Here is a 17,321-nt window from a genome sequence, read left to right as displayed (position 1 = left end):
GGGGTCTGTGAGGTAAAAAGTGCAAAAAACACATAAAACATTAAATAACTTTTTTTCTAATTAAAATATAAAAAATCGAAGCCCGAGGTGCACATCTTCAGCAAAAACAGCACCTGTATACCAAATTTCATCTTTCTAGGTCTTACCGTTTTCCCGGGAAGCGCGCCACACACACACACACAAACATCTTATTTTATTATATGTATAGATAAAATATGTTATAAGAATCCTCCCCTAGTTTTCAGTTCTCTTTGTAAAAGTATTGCAGGTTGTAAAATTTCAAAATATTCGGGATCTAGTGTATGTACTAATCTCAGGGGGAGGGGCTGCTGCCCTCTTATTCTTTAAACAAAGTATAATATATGACTGTGTTAATTTAAAAGGAATAGATTAAAAAACCTCGACAACAGGAATAAGTTATTCTTCAAGCCTTTCCATTCTATTGCAAATCACATTGTAATCTGTTGTAAGTTTTGACCAAATTTGAGAAGGAACTATAGTTCTTTTAACCCATTCCCCCCCCCCATCCAACATTAATACGCCACCATATATAATGTATACATTTTAAAAATACAATGCATATTTAAATTCGCAAAAAAAAAAAAAAAAAAAAAAAAAAAGAAGAAGAAGAAGTATTTAAAGTCTTCAAAATTTCGGTTTTCAAAATCAGGTTTCAAATTCGGTCTGGGGTAAATTCTGAGCTCATGGGGGTTAGGGGGGGGGGGCTCCTGTGAACGAAGTATAATGTACATGACTGGTTTAATTGAAAGCACTAACTTTCAGATCACAAAACCCCGATTGCAGAAAGAAACTATTTCCTCCAAGCGTTTTCCATTCCATTGGAGATCACAATTTAATCTAAGTTTTAACCAAACGGAAGATGTGACTACAGTTCCCTCTCCCGCACCCCTTTCTTTAACATACCATTATACATAGTGTATATTTTTATTTAAATGTAATCCATATTTTAATTTGTAAAAGGATTGCAGTGTCAAAATTTTCTGAAATTTCAATTTTATCTAGTATAAGTTCTTATTCTCTACCGGGATTTGTCATATTCATTTCCACTAAATTGCTTTCCATGGATCATCCAATTTAAATGTTTGTTGAAGAACAAAGAAAAAATATTCTTTTAATTTTATTAACGTTAAAAAGCTAAAGACAAGTGTAGAACGCAGTAGCATGCGTTTATTAAAAAATATTTAAAAAAAAAAAAAAAAAAAACGACGTTTTGATTCACTGATATGCACTATGCACCATGCAAGATGTGGAAGTAGATGCACATGTATGCGGCAGTAGAAATATGTAATGGCACAAGAACACATGCATTTATATTTAATCCGGACTCCAGTCATATTCTATTTAACCAGTAAAAATTGTACATATTCAAGACAGAAAAGGCGTTGATTGGAAATGCTATGAACTACTGGCAATGTTAAACACCTATAGCAGCAGAGCAATCCCAATTGGTGAATATGAATTGCCGATTCAGATTTCAAAAGGGTTTCTTCCGAGTTTAAATGCGCGAAATTTCACCCATAGTATGAATTGCCTTGAAAAAAAAAAAGGAGAAAAAAAAAGAGTTTTCTTCATTTACAGTTACCTACTACAAGAAATTTTGTGTCGGACGAATTTTATGAGATTGATATGCGATTAATTAACTGTCGCAAAAAAATGATGAGAAACTCATGGGCGATTCTGAATTAGAAATGTTTTCTGATTGCGCATTTTCGTTTTCCAGCTCAAAAATAAGTGGTCAAGATAAAATACCCTTCAACGCCTTTTCTCGCTAAACCACGAGTCGTTATAAACTAGTTCAACTATATATAATTTAATAATAATAATTATATAGACCTTTAAATATCTCAGCGTGCTAAAAAGTTCCATTCATTTAATAGACATAAATACTAACTGTATCTTCAGAAATTAATGAATAAGAATCGTCAATAAAACCATTTCGCACGCACTTCATATTATTTATCTGAAGATTCAAATCTTAATTATTAATGAGACTTTAGAAATGAAAAGAAAAATACATACCATGTCAATAGCCATTTTTCTTAGACTCAGCATTTGTTTTTTGTTCAAACTGGCAAAGATGTTACAGTTTTCATCTTGTAGTAGTTTGAACGCTACTGCTAATGAATGATTTTCCAATACTGATTCATCATTATACATGAGAGCAAGCTCGGAGCCTAGCGTGACAAAATATAAAAATCAATATTAACTAGCATTAAGAATAGAGAAATAGGTCGACTGGCATCGATTAGAAACACTAAAGCTTCATCCAACATCGATTGAGGGACTATAATATACAAGGATGTAAGATTGAGAAAATAACAGATGAAGGCATAATAATTAAACGTACACTCTCACACGACTGAAAAATTTAAACCACTTCATATTCTGCAATAACCTTAAAAACAAAATTCAAATATTTACGTAATACTTACGTAGCTACAAAAATTGTACAAAATACTTACACAGACGTGAATTAATAAACATCGTTAAAATGTTTACAGAAGAACAATGCAACTATACATGAGCCAGTTAATTAGTTTCAGAACACATACTGAGGAAATATACATGCCTTTTATTAGACTCCTTCGACACTTTGCCGATCGTAAGACTATATCTAAGTAGGTAAAAATGAAGCTTACCTGGTAAATTATGTTGAATTAAACTCCAGAATAAATTTTAAATGAAATATTGAATGTGATCCATAGCTTATCTTATATACCAGATTCTTGTATAATTTAGTGAGAGAAAAGACAATATAATAGTAATAACATACATACATAATTATGTCCATAAAATGTTTATATATATATAATTCGATTGATGTTCGATAAATAATGACTAAAAACTGCTTTTGTTATTTTCTGTTAAAAATGTGACCACTGCTACTGTGCTTACTTTAAAATTTTACCACACTTATATATTTTAATTTATATTTTCATACATGTCTCAATGCTTGAAGAAAAGACGAAAATGACGAAATTTATTTTCGTGTGTATGACTTTTAGAAGACTCTTGTATCAAGCTTTTATACAGCCACGCTATCCTATTAATTTAAATACTACTAAAAATACATTTAAAATAAACTAAATTTGAGCAGTATCAATAAAATCATGAAAAAAATTCAACCTTGTTTCTTTTGAATGAAAATAGTAACTAGTATTTTGTATTCGTTTAAAACTTTTATTTTTTATACATGTTATAACATGCAGAGTACGCAAAAAATATTACTGCATTATTTATTTATAAACAATGTATTTATTCATACAAGAAAGCTTTTGTTTTTGATTCTTCGGATGATCTGGTTCGGTATTCTTAGCTAATTCGGAAAGAATTTATTGTATCTTAACCCATTTATATAAACTTAATTCACTTCCTTTGAATCGTATTGGTCTTCCCACTCAACGCTCAAGCACGTGATCAAAGTTATGACTAAATCTTAATTGAAATTGTCGCGACATAAAAATTGATTAAATGTGCTGCATCGGAAATATTAATTTTTGAATTTGATCGCACAGCATCAGAAAGATAGTTGGAGAAAGTGGGGTAAAACTGGGAAGTCGGGAGCAAACCGTGTACCCCCTTCTAGCCCCTGTAAGCGCTGCAATCGCGTGGACACGAGAGGAATCACATTTGACCTTGATGAAAAAGCAGCGGCCATTAAATTAGAACGAAACAGACTCGTTTCTTTCGTTCCTGTGAAGAAAATTCTGTTTGAGTGATTTTTGCTTAAAATTTTTGAACAAAACTAGACCGATTATACTAAGTTCCTGTGTCTGCAACGGTAAAGGTATGTAGCTCTCTTTGTACAACATTTAATTACCTTCATTATCATTCTAAGTAATCGTCTGTAGCGTTCTGTATAGTCATATGACGGCATTTTTTATGAAAGCTGTACGTTCGGGGCAAAACCGGGTACAAACCGAGGGGCAAAACCGGGTATTACCCCCATACACTGAGAGAAAGACGCAGTCGAAGGAGGACAAGCGAAAAGGAAAAACTGTCATTTTGACGGGCTCCCAATACAAGCTTCATCTTCAGGCAGCATTAGAAGAAAATAAAAATAAAAATGATAGAAAGAAGACCAAAGATGGACGGAAGAAAAAAAAAAAACTGAAAGAAAGATAAACGAATCAAAGAAAAGGCAACATTATAAAGATGCCAAAAAGGAACAGACAGAAAATAAAAGCGATCCAAAAAAAAAAAAGAAAATCGAAGGAGCAAATGAGGGATGAGTCCAGTGAAGAGGATGACAATACTGCCTGCATTTACTGCAATGAGCTTAATCGGACTCCAAGGGTGGTGAGGGATGGATCCAATGCTTCCAATGCCGTCGTTGGGTCCATGAAAGCTGCTCTGGGGCCGAAGAGGAAGATAACTATATTTTACTTGCGACTGGTGCCTTAGATTACAGCAAAAAATTACAGGTAAAGACAATTAAATGTACTGTCAACTCATCAATATGTGTCCTTTTATACTTGTTCTAGTATGTTATGACAATAGTTAACATATGTCACTAAATAAAACTAGACTTTTGTGGAAACTTTTAAATTTTTTTATTTTCCTAAAGCAATCACATGTCAACCCGGTTTTACCCCACTAATGGGGCAAAACCGTGTAAAATGACCTTTTTTACAAAAACTTTAATAGAAATTAAAAAACAAAAACACTTATGGTTTTGAAACTGTGGTTGCATTAACAGATAAGTAGTGCATACTTTTGCAAAATTTTGTTCATTTTTGCTAAAAACTGATTTCTGGAAGCATGCAAACCTTAGGATCCGGGTTTTACCCTGCTTTCACCTACTTTACTTAGAATTGTGAAAAATCTTTTGGAAACGTAATGGATTTCATCAACAGTGGTTTGAACTAAAATATAATTTACGGCTCATCAACAATATCACTAATTATATTTTTCATAATATTTTGACGTTTATTTGATTGAAATAAAACAGACGCATTTTTAGACATAACTTTTGCAATACGATTATTATAAAACCAGTGGCAAATTTACAAGTTCTAGGGCCCGTGGCAATACATTTTAGGGGGTTCTTTGTCTAAGAGAGGACTTTGTCTCTAGAGAACGTTTTAAAGCATTTATATATATTACGTGCAATTTTGTATCCCTTCCAGGGCCCTTGTGCACGTGGGGGCCCCTCACAATTGCGACATGGTAAATCCGCCACTGTATAAATTTAAAGAAAGAAGGGGGGAAAAAAAGAAGGAACAATTAAGCTTAATTCTTCTGGATTGATGAAGCAATCGAAATTGTTTCTTTCTATCGACTCACTTGAATTTATTAGATACTGGTTTGTGACACCAGGATGATCTACATCGTGAATGGCTGCGGAAAACAGAATCGCCAACACCTCCAAGTCGGAAAACACAGACTGAAAGAAAACAGAGAGAAATATAATTCAGTACTTCTAATAAGGTCAGTCATTGATAATGATGGGCAAAAGGAGAGATTCGTACGGCGCACTCTCGGCTAAATGAAATTCATAGTGCAATTTCGCAATCTAAGAGACCTGGTGCCTCCATCTAGCGGGAAACTGGGAGCAAGAATTGTCGTGGTAATGGCATCCGTCGATAGCAGTGTCAAAAAATAATGGTTGATCTCTTGGGAATGCACTTGGTTTTCAAAGGGGGAGGAGCCAACAAATAGCCCTATTATAAACAACAACAAGAAGTACTCTCGAAATTCATTTGATTTTGATAGCACTCGAAACGTTTATTCAATTCTGAAATCACCCAAGAGATGAAATGAGATCAATCATTATTTGATCACGATTAATTAATTGTATAGACTATTCTAATATAAGACTATTATGCAAATCTCTCGATTATGCCAACCATTAGTTGGTACAAAAATTCATTAAAAACTTTCAAATGATTACTTTTCATATGCAACTCAAATTCAAAATAATAGAATACTTCCTACTTTTTGGGATAAAGTTTATTATAACCAAATATAAGTGCAAATCAGATATTTAAATTAACGTGCCACCTGTCTCATACCTTAAAGTGTGCATTTCCTTTCAAATATACTCAATTAAAAATATTCTTAGACAGAATAATTCAAAAGTTCATAGTGATGAAAATTTACATTGAGTCAAAAAATTAGAATATTCAAATTAAAGGGGGAAAACACTTTTAAAAGAACAATATCAATACTAGACTGCGTCATTTTTTGCTTTATCCAATGCTTTAATTCTTTCTCACACGGATTCTACCACGTGTTTACATTAATCGTTTCTGACACTGTTTCCATACCCTCTTCAATGCGACAACGAGCTCAATTTTATTTTCGGGCACCAGGTCTTGAACCGCTTTCTTTAGATTTGACGGTACCATAAATTATTGATGGTATTGAGATTGGTAAAGTTGCTTGACTAGTTTAATACCGAAATTCCTCTTTCTGTTTAAAATCTCTGAGTTGATTTAGAGATGTGACACGGAGTAGAATCTTGTTGAAAGATAAAATGTGTCGCTAAATGTGTAACTGCTGTGCCTTAGATGAAGTATCATGCAGTATCATTAATGAACAGCGAAGTCACGCATTGTTTTATTTTAAGATATATATAATTTCCCAATTCCAGCAGGCCTCATGCACTCACAAACCAAGAAGGATGTGCCAAAGTGGAGAGAACGTCTTACACAGGCCTTCTCATGCGCTTTTCTTTTTAAACGTCAAACCTGAACACCTTTTTTTGTTTACAGATATTGCAAAAAAAGATTCATCACTGAATATAATACTTTTCCAAATTTGTTGCCCCTGTATGAGCTTCTCTTTGCTCCAGGAGAGTCGTGCACGTTTCTGCTTCATGTTTATCATTGGTCTTACTTCGTAGATCCGCAATTAAAACTGCGGTTTATGCAACCGTTCAAGTGTAGTTGGCGTGGATAAGATAACTACATTCCGTCCAACACTTATGGATGTAAGAAGCATTTTTCAACGATTATTTTGGACAATTTACTTTAATTTTGGTTCATCTCTGCCAGGTGTTACAATTTTTCTACCTCGTTTACTTCGGTTACTTTTTAGTTGGTCAGTGTTCTTCTACATTCCTTTAAAATCTTACATACCATAGATTGCAAAACGTTCATTTGAATTGAGTAGATAGTTTTTTTCTAACTTTAGGAAATGATACAGTATGTAACTTCGCCTTTTTCCTACTTATCACATTAGAGACCCATTTTGAGCAATAAAAGGCTTTTAAAAGAGCGTAAAATTATCCGGGAGCCAAGCTCCATACTTGTGACAAACTATAGGCTAACAGGTATGCAAATATTTTCGCTACTTTTTAAAATTTACATTGAATGAATAGATTGTTCTAATTTTTTGACCCATATGAAAAATCTATCTATTTTTCCAATGTGTAAATGATCTATAAATTGTTAAAATAATGTCTGAAAAGTTGTTTATATTGATTTACCCATTCATGAATAACGAGTTTTAGTATTTTTAATTTGCATGCGTTCATTTTTTCCGACTCAGGGACAAGTTTTGTTCAAACAGTTCTGATATTCTATTATTTTGAATTTGGGTTGTATAATTTAAGAATGAAATGCTGATTTCAAGCTGAATGTGATGGCAATAAAGTGCATTTGTTGCTAATTAGATCAGTGTACGCTTGATGATGATATGAGCGGCACAACACACGATTTCTCTGTTATGGGCTTGGGTTCGATACCCGCAAACGCATGGTCGGGATAACATTTCATCTGATCACAGCCCAGAGCTTTGGAACCCTGTTCAAAGCTGAGAATTAAGATAAGGGAATGTAAGTAGTGTTGCCCATCCCCTCTGAAAAGCAATGACGCAGCTCTCCCTCTCCTAACAACCAACACTACGAAGATCACTAAGATCAAGAGCCTCTCAAAGGAGAGAATGTCTCAATAATGTCATGGCACCTCTGCCCTCCCCCCTGATGGGCACTCTTGGAATAGTCCCAAAAATAAAACTTGCCCAAAAGAAAGAAACGAAGAAAATGAACGTTCAAAACGTAAAGAAGAAATACATTTTCACACATGCATTCATTTCTTCCTTGAAATTACAAGCAAGCTTTTAAAAATTGAAAAATTGAAACTTGCAATTTTTGCAAATAAAAAACGTTCGGATTTCTTCAATTCCGGCACGTAGCTTCAATACTGGCATTACCCAAAATAAACAATTTTTTTATTGGATCCATCGCTGCAGTAAACATTAATGAAAAAATAATGAAGTAAAAACAAAGTCTTCTGGTTCATTTCGGTTGGAACTGAAATCCAACCGAATTTTTTTTTATTGGATCCATCATTGCAGTAAACATTAATGAAAAAATAATGAAGTAAAAACAAACTAAGTCTTATGGTTTATCACGGTTGGAACTGAAATCCAACCGAAAACATTTTGAAAAGTAAATTATTCGCTCTATTTCGACCCGAATTTAATTAGGTAGGAAATGTTACATTTTCATCTAGCCCCACTAGATGGCGATACCAGATCATTTTTCCAAATTTTAGTTTTTACTGCTAAGAAGAGAACTTGCCCCTTATTTGATTTACTAAAATATTTTTCTTTACAATAAGTAATACTGATTTTCGTATTCACATTATTTTTATATGCGAAATCCAACTGTCGTTCGACTTTGCTATGCATCTTGAGCAGAATTCAAATATTTAATAAACGTAACTTGAAATGCTTTTAATACGAAGCAATTATTTTTACTAAAAACAAATATAGCAACACTCCTGATAGCCGTTTTCTCAATTTTCAGGAGAACCCACAGGTCACTGTAATTTCTCAAATTACCTTTCTTTGAATTTTTTTTTTTTTTTTTCTGACGGTTATGCAAAATTGCCTTTGTTGAAAAATTTTTTTTTTCTTCTTTAATGTCTCTTCTCATCACATATATATACAGACCCGTCATTTCAAAAATTTTCAATCAGTCGGTAAAATTGAGAACATTATTCAGAAAACTAAAAAATTCCTCTCTCCCAAAAATTAACAATTCGGAGTGCCTCTGAATATAATCATTACATAGAATACACACGCGAAAAAGAAAAGAAACGAATGTAAAAGAAAAAAAGCATGCTTTCATATCAAAACACATATTCTCGAAATCGGGGACGGAGGGGGGGGGGGGGTTCAACTTGATCCCTCCCTTTTCTTATCTGTAACCGACAGACCTGGATTACCTCCCCTTCTACTTTTTTCCACATTACTCCAATTTTTTCCCCGATAAATATATGTACAACGGAAAATAAAAATACATTTTGGTGCAAATAGGGTTCAAAAACAGATTTACACTCTTATCCAAAAAATTTCTCCATCATAAAGTACCAATTTGTTATTGGGCAATTCCACGGGTAACTAAATGACATTTATAGGGCAAAACAGTGTGTATTTTGCAACATTCAACGCAAAATATACATTGTGCAAACGATCTTTCCCCCAAGATTATTGTTCTTTTTTTTTTTTTAAAGCTGAATTTAATGATCGAATTAAATTCTCCAAAAATATTTTGGTTGATTTAAAAAAAAAATGTTAAAAAACACGACATTTGATATTTAAATAAGTACTGTCAGTTACCGTGCTTTTGGTAATTTTTTAAAAATCATCCAAAATGTTTTTTAAGAATTCAACTATACTATTAAATTCAGCTTAAAAATACAATTATCCGGGACGAACGATGGTTTGTAGAATTTGCAAAATACACACTGTTTTGCTCTAAAAATGTCAGTCAGTTACCCGTGGAATTGCCCTATTACGTTTGTAACATGCAAACGAGTCAGGAATAGGCGATTTTTACGACTCCCATTCGGAAAAATATAATTAAAAAGACAAAAATAAAATAAACAATAAAATTAAAAAAAAAAAAAAAAGCAAAGAAACACCTTTTTACTGAAACTTTACGTAAAATTTCAAAAACATCACTGCGAAATAAAAATTACCTCTAATGCAGGCATTAGCAATAACACATGAACTGATTGTGTGACGTCTGCTGCATGACTACTGTTGTGATAGGGCACTTTCAGATAATGATCTTCAAGATTTAAAAGGAAATTTATGAGAGTTTTTGATGGAATCTTGAACGTTTTACACAACTCTCGATCCTAAAAGGCAAAAAAATTATATTTTTAGTAAAATGATATATTGTATTAGGCGATAAAATTTTATTTTTTAAAATTCTCATTTTCAATCCTTGTAATACATTTAATTTTAGGTTTCGATTTACCATTTTGTATACATACATCAATCACAAAATAAGTCTTTAAATTTTCATAAAAAAATTTACCATTTTCTATTTTATTACGACAGGAAATTAAAAAAAAAAAAAAAGAACAACAACACATGCTCTTTCAGTCAAAACATTTAAAACAAAACTACTACCCTGCCGTGTGAGGGTAAAGCGCTGTAACTGCAAATTTTTCATTTCTTTGCATTTTTGTCATCTGTTGTACTTTAGCTTTATTGTAAATGCTTGATTATTTGGTTTTAGCTCAAAATAAAGCACGTAATAAACGTCCATTTCTAATATTTCCCTATTGTTAATATGGGATTCAACACGAGTTTCTTCAAATATCTTAAAACCTGAATTCTGCAGGTGTGTCATTCCACGCCAAATCAACGGGCCTCTGAAATTGACCCATCGTCGATTTCTACAAAATTTACAGGTTTGAGTCTACTCACGTAATGATTGAAAAAAAAATTTTTTTTAGATTTTTTTTTTAAATATTTGATTTTTGTGTGAGACCCCCCAAATTATTCGAAAAGTGGCAAAAAGTGACATTTCGTTAGCTACAAAAATTCCTTTTTCTCAGCTTCTAAGAAGCTAGAGAGTCTTTCTAGGCGTCATTTTAAAGCTCTTTTAATAGGCTTCCACGTGATATTTCACCTGGCAAGGTAATATTTCAAGTTCATGCAAATCAGTATTTGACCTTGAATATTTTAAAAAGAATATTTTTTTAAAATCTGAAGAAAAAAAATATTTTTTGCTTACTAATGTGGAATACACGTGGTAAAATTTTCAGAATGTGACAGTAATGGGATGATATTGGAAATTAATTATTTATTTTCAATTAACAACCGCACATTGGGAAAATTGCATTATTCTGTGGAATCGAAACATTTCATAATTAATTTTCAATATGATCCCATTGCTCTCTCATTCTGAAATTTTTACCACGTGTAAACCACATTAGTAAGCAAAATATATATATTTTTTTTTCAGTTGTTTAAAAAATCTACTTTTTAAAATATTCAAGGTCAAAAAGGATATACATGACCTTGAAATAATAATGGCACATAACCTTGTCAAGTGACATATCATGTGAAAGCCTATCAAAAGAGCTTTAAAATGACACCTAGTACGTGCTTCTTCTTCCCACGGTAGTCTTTAAGCATTGTTTCAGTGCTCAAGTTTTGTTTTGAGAAAAAATTTGATGAAGCTGCTCAAGAATTTTCAAACTTCTATCACTGAAACGAATATGCAATTATAGACTTGTGCAGAACTTTGGAATTGAAGAGTACCACTCTAAAGGTATACCTCCCGTTCGCTAAGAAAATGAGTGGAGATTGGAGTTTTAAGTGCTTGTCACAGAAAATATGGAAAAATTAAAAGTAAAAGAAGCATTTTTCTGCGATGTGAGGCGTAAAATTTGCAAATTTAAAAAACAAGTAAGAGAGATCTCTCTTTCTTGCTCTCTTAAAGAGAAGAAGAAAGTAAGAATTGTGTACAGCTTTGTTAACTTGAACTTGACGACAATTCCATTTGCTAAAGTACGGATTATAAAAAGTCGGGTTGCTGTGTCAATAATATGCTGCGATAGTTAACAGCTGCGTGCAAATATATAGGAATTCCTTTAGTTTCCGCACCAAGAAAAATGAGTTTGATCAAGGTCAGGCAACTTGTTGCTGAAACAATACGATAGTACGGCTCTGATTACAAGACGCTTGACCTTGGATGAACTCATTTGTGTTTGAGATGAAAGAGAAGAAATTCTTGTATGCGCACAACGTCAATAGCAGTTATTGAACTCAAACCTGCTTTTTCCCCAACATTTTGAACAAATGGAAGAACTTGATCTTTGGCTCATCGAGATTCATCTCATCAGACCCACTCAATGGTGAATTTACAGTTTTGGGGGCATGTCTCAATGTGTTTCTTTGAGAGCCTTTAAAGAAAAGGGATGTGCATTTTCATGTACATTTTTGGATCCTCTTCTGAGCCTCTATGTCGTAGGGGCCACTAGCAGTTGCGACATGGAAAATCCATCACTGGCCAAACTATACTGCTACAAAAAACATGTTAACCAAGTGAAGTATTATGAAGCGTTTGGACGCCTTTTATATTTTTCTCGTTAATAATTATTATTTTTTCAATCCATATAGTATATAAAATGTCTGTACGTGGGTGTGTATGTGTAGTGTATGTTTCTTATAGAAATCCAATAGTTTACACCGGATCTTTGCCAAATTTGGCACAGAGGTCATTTGATGGTCAAGAATTTCCATAGGGAGCTTTTCACCTTCCTATAGGAGAAAATCTATGAAACAAAATGCTTACGCCTATTAATAACAATGATTGAATTTTTAGAATTAAGAAAAAATCCAAAGAGGTTCAAATTTAAATTTTGAGTTGTAAAATTGCGCTTTGACGACGAAATTTGATCGACCTTGACGGAAAATTTTACACATTTTAAAAAAGTTATTCAAGTCTGATTGTTGAACACGCTTCACTTGATAGAACTTTTATTTTTGAGGTGCTGAGCAACGCAGATGTAGTGTGAATAAAAACAGGATGTTTTTTTTTCTTTTTCTTTTTGCAATAAATGAAAATTATAAAAACAAAGTTTCTCTGGAGTCATAATGGGCAAAAATATTACGCATGCAAAAGTTTAGGGGTACAAGGAACTGCCCTTTCAATAGCCGCGTTCACAATACACTTTTCGACCCCGTAAATCCCCGCTCCGGTTCCGCAAAAAACGGATTGAAAAATTCCCCGTTTGCATGCAAAAAGAGGTTTCTCATTGTACCAGAGAAAGCGCTTTTTACTCAGCATCCTTAGCGGCTATACCCAGCAAGTAGACGAACTTGTTTCGCGTAATGCATTCCGGGTAAAACGTCCACTTTCACTCCAGAAGGAAGCAGGAGGAGAAAAATTCCACATATACCCCGCAAATAACCGGAATGTGGTGAAAAGCAGGTTTTTTTTCCGGGGTTGAAAGTGTCCATGGAAACGGCCCTAAAGAAATCTAGACTTAGTTGCCAGAATCTCTGAATATTTTCTAAATTCAAAAAACTGGTTTGCATTGACTCCGAAAGCGCATGCATACAATAGATTTTTAATTTTGTGTTTTAGTAAAGGTTGTCTTCAGCATTTCTATATCCTTTATTTTAATATAAAACAGTTAATAACATCTATAACGGTACCATAATAACATTTATTTTGTTACTTATTGAATGAGTGTGACTATTAAGACCATTGAAAGTTACTGTTTCCGCACCTGCTTTATACACTGGCTTCAGAAAGTTAAGGTACAACATTCGAAGCTCACCATAAAAAAATGTCAGTACCAATAAAATACATAGTTTGCATGAATGATAATAACCATTTAAAATCATTTATGAAAAAAAAAGTTGCTAACACTTTTATTTTATAGGAAATAATATATTTTTACGAGTGAGAAATGTATGCAAATATCGAACTTTTGTGTGTAAGTTGTGTTGATATTCAACTGTTGTTGGCGGTGACAATAGTCAATAGAGTTTAGAAAATGTCTCAGAGATGTAGTTTACCCGATTCGTTAAGGTGAAGGGCTGTTAGATGGATGGAAATGGGATTGTCGTAGTCTGATGCTGTTAGACGTCTCATTGTGTCTCGTAGTGTTGCTCAGCGACTTTAGGATCGATATTAATCCGAAGATTCTGTGTCCAGAAGACCTGTTCCAGGCCGACCACGAGCTACAACACCTGCAGAAGACCGTTTTCTAGTTCTTTCGGCCCATAGGAGAAGAACCACTACTGTGCCGCAGCTCGTTGCAGACCACTTTGTAGCATCAGGAAGAAGAATCTCTGCAACTACAGTGCGAAATCGTCTTCACAATGCAGGTCTCTATGCAAGACGACCAGTTGTATGTGTTCCCCTTAACGGACCACAGCGAAGCATCCGCTTATGCTGGGCAAGATAACATTTTTCCTGGATCCAGCAGCAATGGGCTTCTGCACTGTTCACAGACGAGTCCAGATTTACAATGGAGAGTGATTCAGGGCGTCTACTGATCTGGAGGGAACAGCGCAATAGATACCATTAATCTAACACTGTTGAAAGATTACAGTTATAGCGGTGGTGGAATCATGGTTTGCGCAGGGATCCCGCTCAGTGTTCACACCGACCCGCATGTGTTCCATGGAGGAACTATGACTGGTCTTAGATATCAGGATGAGATCCTTGATTCATATGTCTGCCCATATGCTGGTGCTATTGGTAATGACTTCATTCTGATGGATTATAATGCACGACCTCACCGAGCTCGGATTGTTGAGGAGTATCTTGAGGATCACAGTTTGGGACGAATGGAAGGGTCAGCTCGATCTCCAGACCGGAATACGATAGAACAGCTTTGTGACTATCTTGGCAGACAGGTTGCAGCTTTGAATCCTTCTCCAAGGACGTTACATGAGCTGGAACAAGGCTTACTCTTTGTCTAGGTTTCGTTTCCTATTTCGGTGTCCGACAACTCAATAAACAGCATGGAAAATCGATGCCGCCAATGAATTCAAGTTAGAGGGGACACATTCCTTATTAGAACCCATTTTTGTATTGTTTCTCTGACATTTTACAACATCACACTGTGATGTTCCGTTTTCTTCAAGAATGGACTTTTCCGCATAGATTGCTTTTTTTGTTATAAATCGTTTTTGCAATACACTTCAAATTTCTATGACGCATTCAATAAAAAACCATTTAATGCACGTATCCTCCAAATATTTTTGTTTCTACATTCATTTATTTGCAAATTAGACGAAAAAAACCGGTTGTACCTCAACTTTCTGAGACCAGTGTATATAAAGCACATTTAAATTGAAAGATAATTCTTTTTAATTTATTTTTGTTACTAATTCGCAAAATTTATTAAAATTTGTTGCTTTTTTAAATCATTCTGGCTCTGAGAAGATGACTGTCGATCGGCAATGCATTAAACGTTTGCATGTTAAAATAGGTAATGTTAAGCCAAAGTAAGAATTTCTCTTTTTTGAACCTACAACCCAAACATAAATGAACTCTTTCACGATCAAACACCTTTTTATCACATACAGGCAACAGTTAGCTCAGAAGATTAATGTATGCAAGCGATATTTTCATGGACAATTTTAATATTTGTCTACTCAAAAAGTGTCAACTTATCTTGTCTTCTTGAACGTAGAGTCGGATTAATTATATTTTGCTGTTCTTATTAAGTTGCAGAACAGTAATTATGGTTAAAAGTATCGCTATTTTCATAGAAAACCTTTAAAAAATGTTTATGTTTAAGATTTATTTCAGCATACTTACCCTAAAAATTTTGTAACTGACAGCTGTCAGCGGATGATTGTTTGAACATTCAGCTATTCTGAATATGTCGACGCCCCATCGATCAACGTCCTCTAATAGCTGGAAGAAATCTAATATATTATTATGCAATTTCAAATCATATCTAATCAATGACTTTTTTTTATTATAATTTTAAATGTTTCTTAACTGATTTCTTACAGCCTTTGTCTAATAGTTGTTGTTGAGTAATAGTATCACAGCTTCTAAGCATTATTATTATTATTATACTATACTGTTTTCAGATGACTCCTTTAACAAAATATACAGATAAAAAGTTTTTTTTTTTTAAATGCTGTGTGAGATAAATTAAACTAAGGCTGCTCAACACGCAAGCTCTAGCTTTTTTTAATAAATGAGATGACAAGACATTAGTTGAAGAGGTTAGTAAATAAAAGGAAAATATTGCATGAAACGAAAAAAAAAAAAGAAGTTCCAAAAGTTGCTGATAGGAACAAATAGGACTTTTTGAATTGCAAAAATACTTACGTGGACTATACAGAGATGTGTGAAACAGAATAAAACTTCTTCATTTAGGACTTTGAAGATTAGTTTCATTGGAACACAATTTTCATAGACCAAGGATCCCATTCTGTACGCAGCAAAAAGTATGTAGGACAAATGTGACGTATCAAAAGAATTACTCATTAAAACCCCCGTTTCATTATCCTGAGGTACTCAAATTTGCTCCCCACGTGGATTGACATTAGACCTGGAGTCGGGATAAGTACCAATGGCATCAAAGCATTCCGTTGTTGCAATTTCACTCGATGTCGTTCTTCTAGACCTTTTACGCGGAAGAGACACTAATTCAAATCTATATCATTAAAATCTGTATCAGTAAATTGTCCAGATTGTTACAAAACATCATCAAGGTTTGTGCTAAATTTGATAGCACGTCACTAATTCTGTCACAAAATTTGGAGAGGTATAACCAATTCTGTAAAAAAAAATTGGTAGAAAATCACCAAATCTGTAACCAAATGCCAATCAGAAGCCGAAAGCGGCTGCTACCAAGCGGGACCACGAGCAGGCGGCAAGTTCACAGTTGCGAAATTTTCGCCATGTCCATAGCCAAATGTCAAGCAGCTAAGGCGACGCAATTTCCTTAGCGAGCAAAAAAAAAAAAAAAAAAAAAAAAAAAACAATGACGAAGTGTTAATTGAGTGGATATAGGGTTAATTTGACGTTAATTGGAAAGGAAAAAACAGTAGATTGTATAGCATTTGAACAAAGGCTCTAGAAAGGAAAACATTACAATAGTAGCTTTATAGCGCTTTTGATAGTCATGGCCCTTACATTCAAATTATCAACGTACTTTCGCATTTATTAAAGGTTTTGCAATGAATCGAACTGACTTAAACTAAAAAATTCGTTCATATTTCAACCCAGAATAAACCAGTTGTGCATATTTTTATTCATTTGCGCGTACATCTTTTTTTTTTCTAATTTATTTCACTTTCTCATCCTACTGTAAATAAGGTACAATTTTCTTGGAATGCAAATGTACTGAGATAAATCAGTGCTGTCATTGGAAACTTTATCAAGGGAATTTTTGTCACACACATACTGCTTTCTAAACAAAAACATCACGGCTTCTATTTTTTTCTTTGCATTTTATTTTAGTATATTTTAAAGGTTTCTTGCACTCTGAATGGCTCTCAAACTAATTTTCTATTTCATTTCAATGGCTAACTTTATTAAATGTATTTTAAAAATGAATTTCAGA

General features: G+C 33.7%; 1 protein-coding gene across 1 annotated transcript in view; it reads right to left on the bottom strand.

The window, feature by feature from the left end:
- LOC129219283 (cAMP-specific 3',5'-cyclic phosphodiesterase 4C-like) overlaps window positions 1–17,321 on the bottom strand; it is a 559,626-nt gene that overhangs the window by 28,434 nt on the left and 513,871 nt on the right. Inside the window, exons 9-12 of the mRNA XM_054853616.1 lie at window positions 15,557–15,655; window positions 9,954–10,115; window positions 5,308–5,407; window positions 2,041–2,195 (exon numbers count right to left, since the gene is read on the bottom strand). Coding sequence (XP_054709591.1) covers window positions 2,041–2,195; window positions 5,308–5,407; window positions 9,954–10,115; window positions 15,557–15,655 — 516 coding nt within the window. The remainder of the gene's footprint in view (window positions 1–2,040; window positions 2,196–5,307; window positions 5,408–9,953; window positions 10,116–15,556; window positions 15,656–17,321) is intronic.

This window comes from Uloborus diversus, chromosome 3 (assembly GCF_026930045.1).
Source record: "Uloborus diversus isolate 005 chromosome 3, Udiv.v.3.1, whole genome shotgun sequence".
In the NCBI taxonomy this organism is placed as follows: Eukaryota; Metazoa; Arthropoda; class Arachnida; order Araneae; family Uloboridae; genus Uloborus; species Uloborus diversus.
The sequence above is the reverse complement of the archived record's forward strand: the minus strand, read 5'-3'. Positions and strand labels throughout refer to the sequence as shown.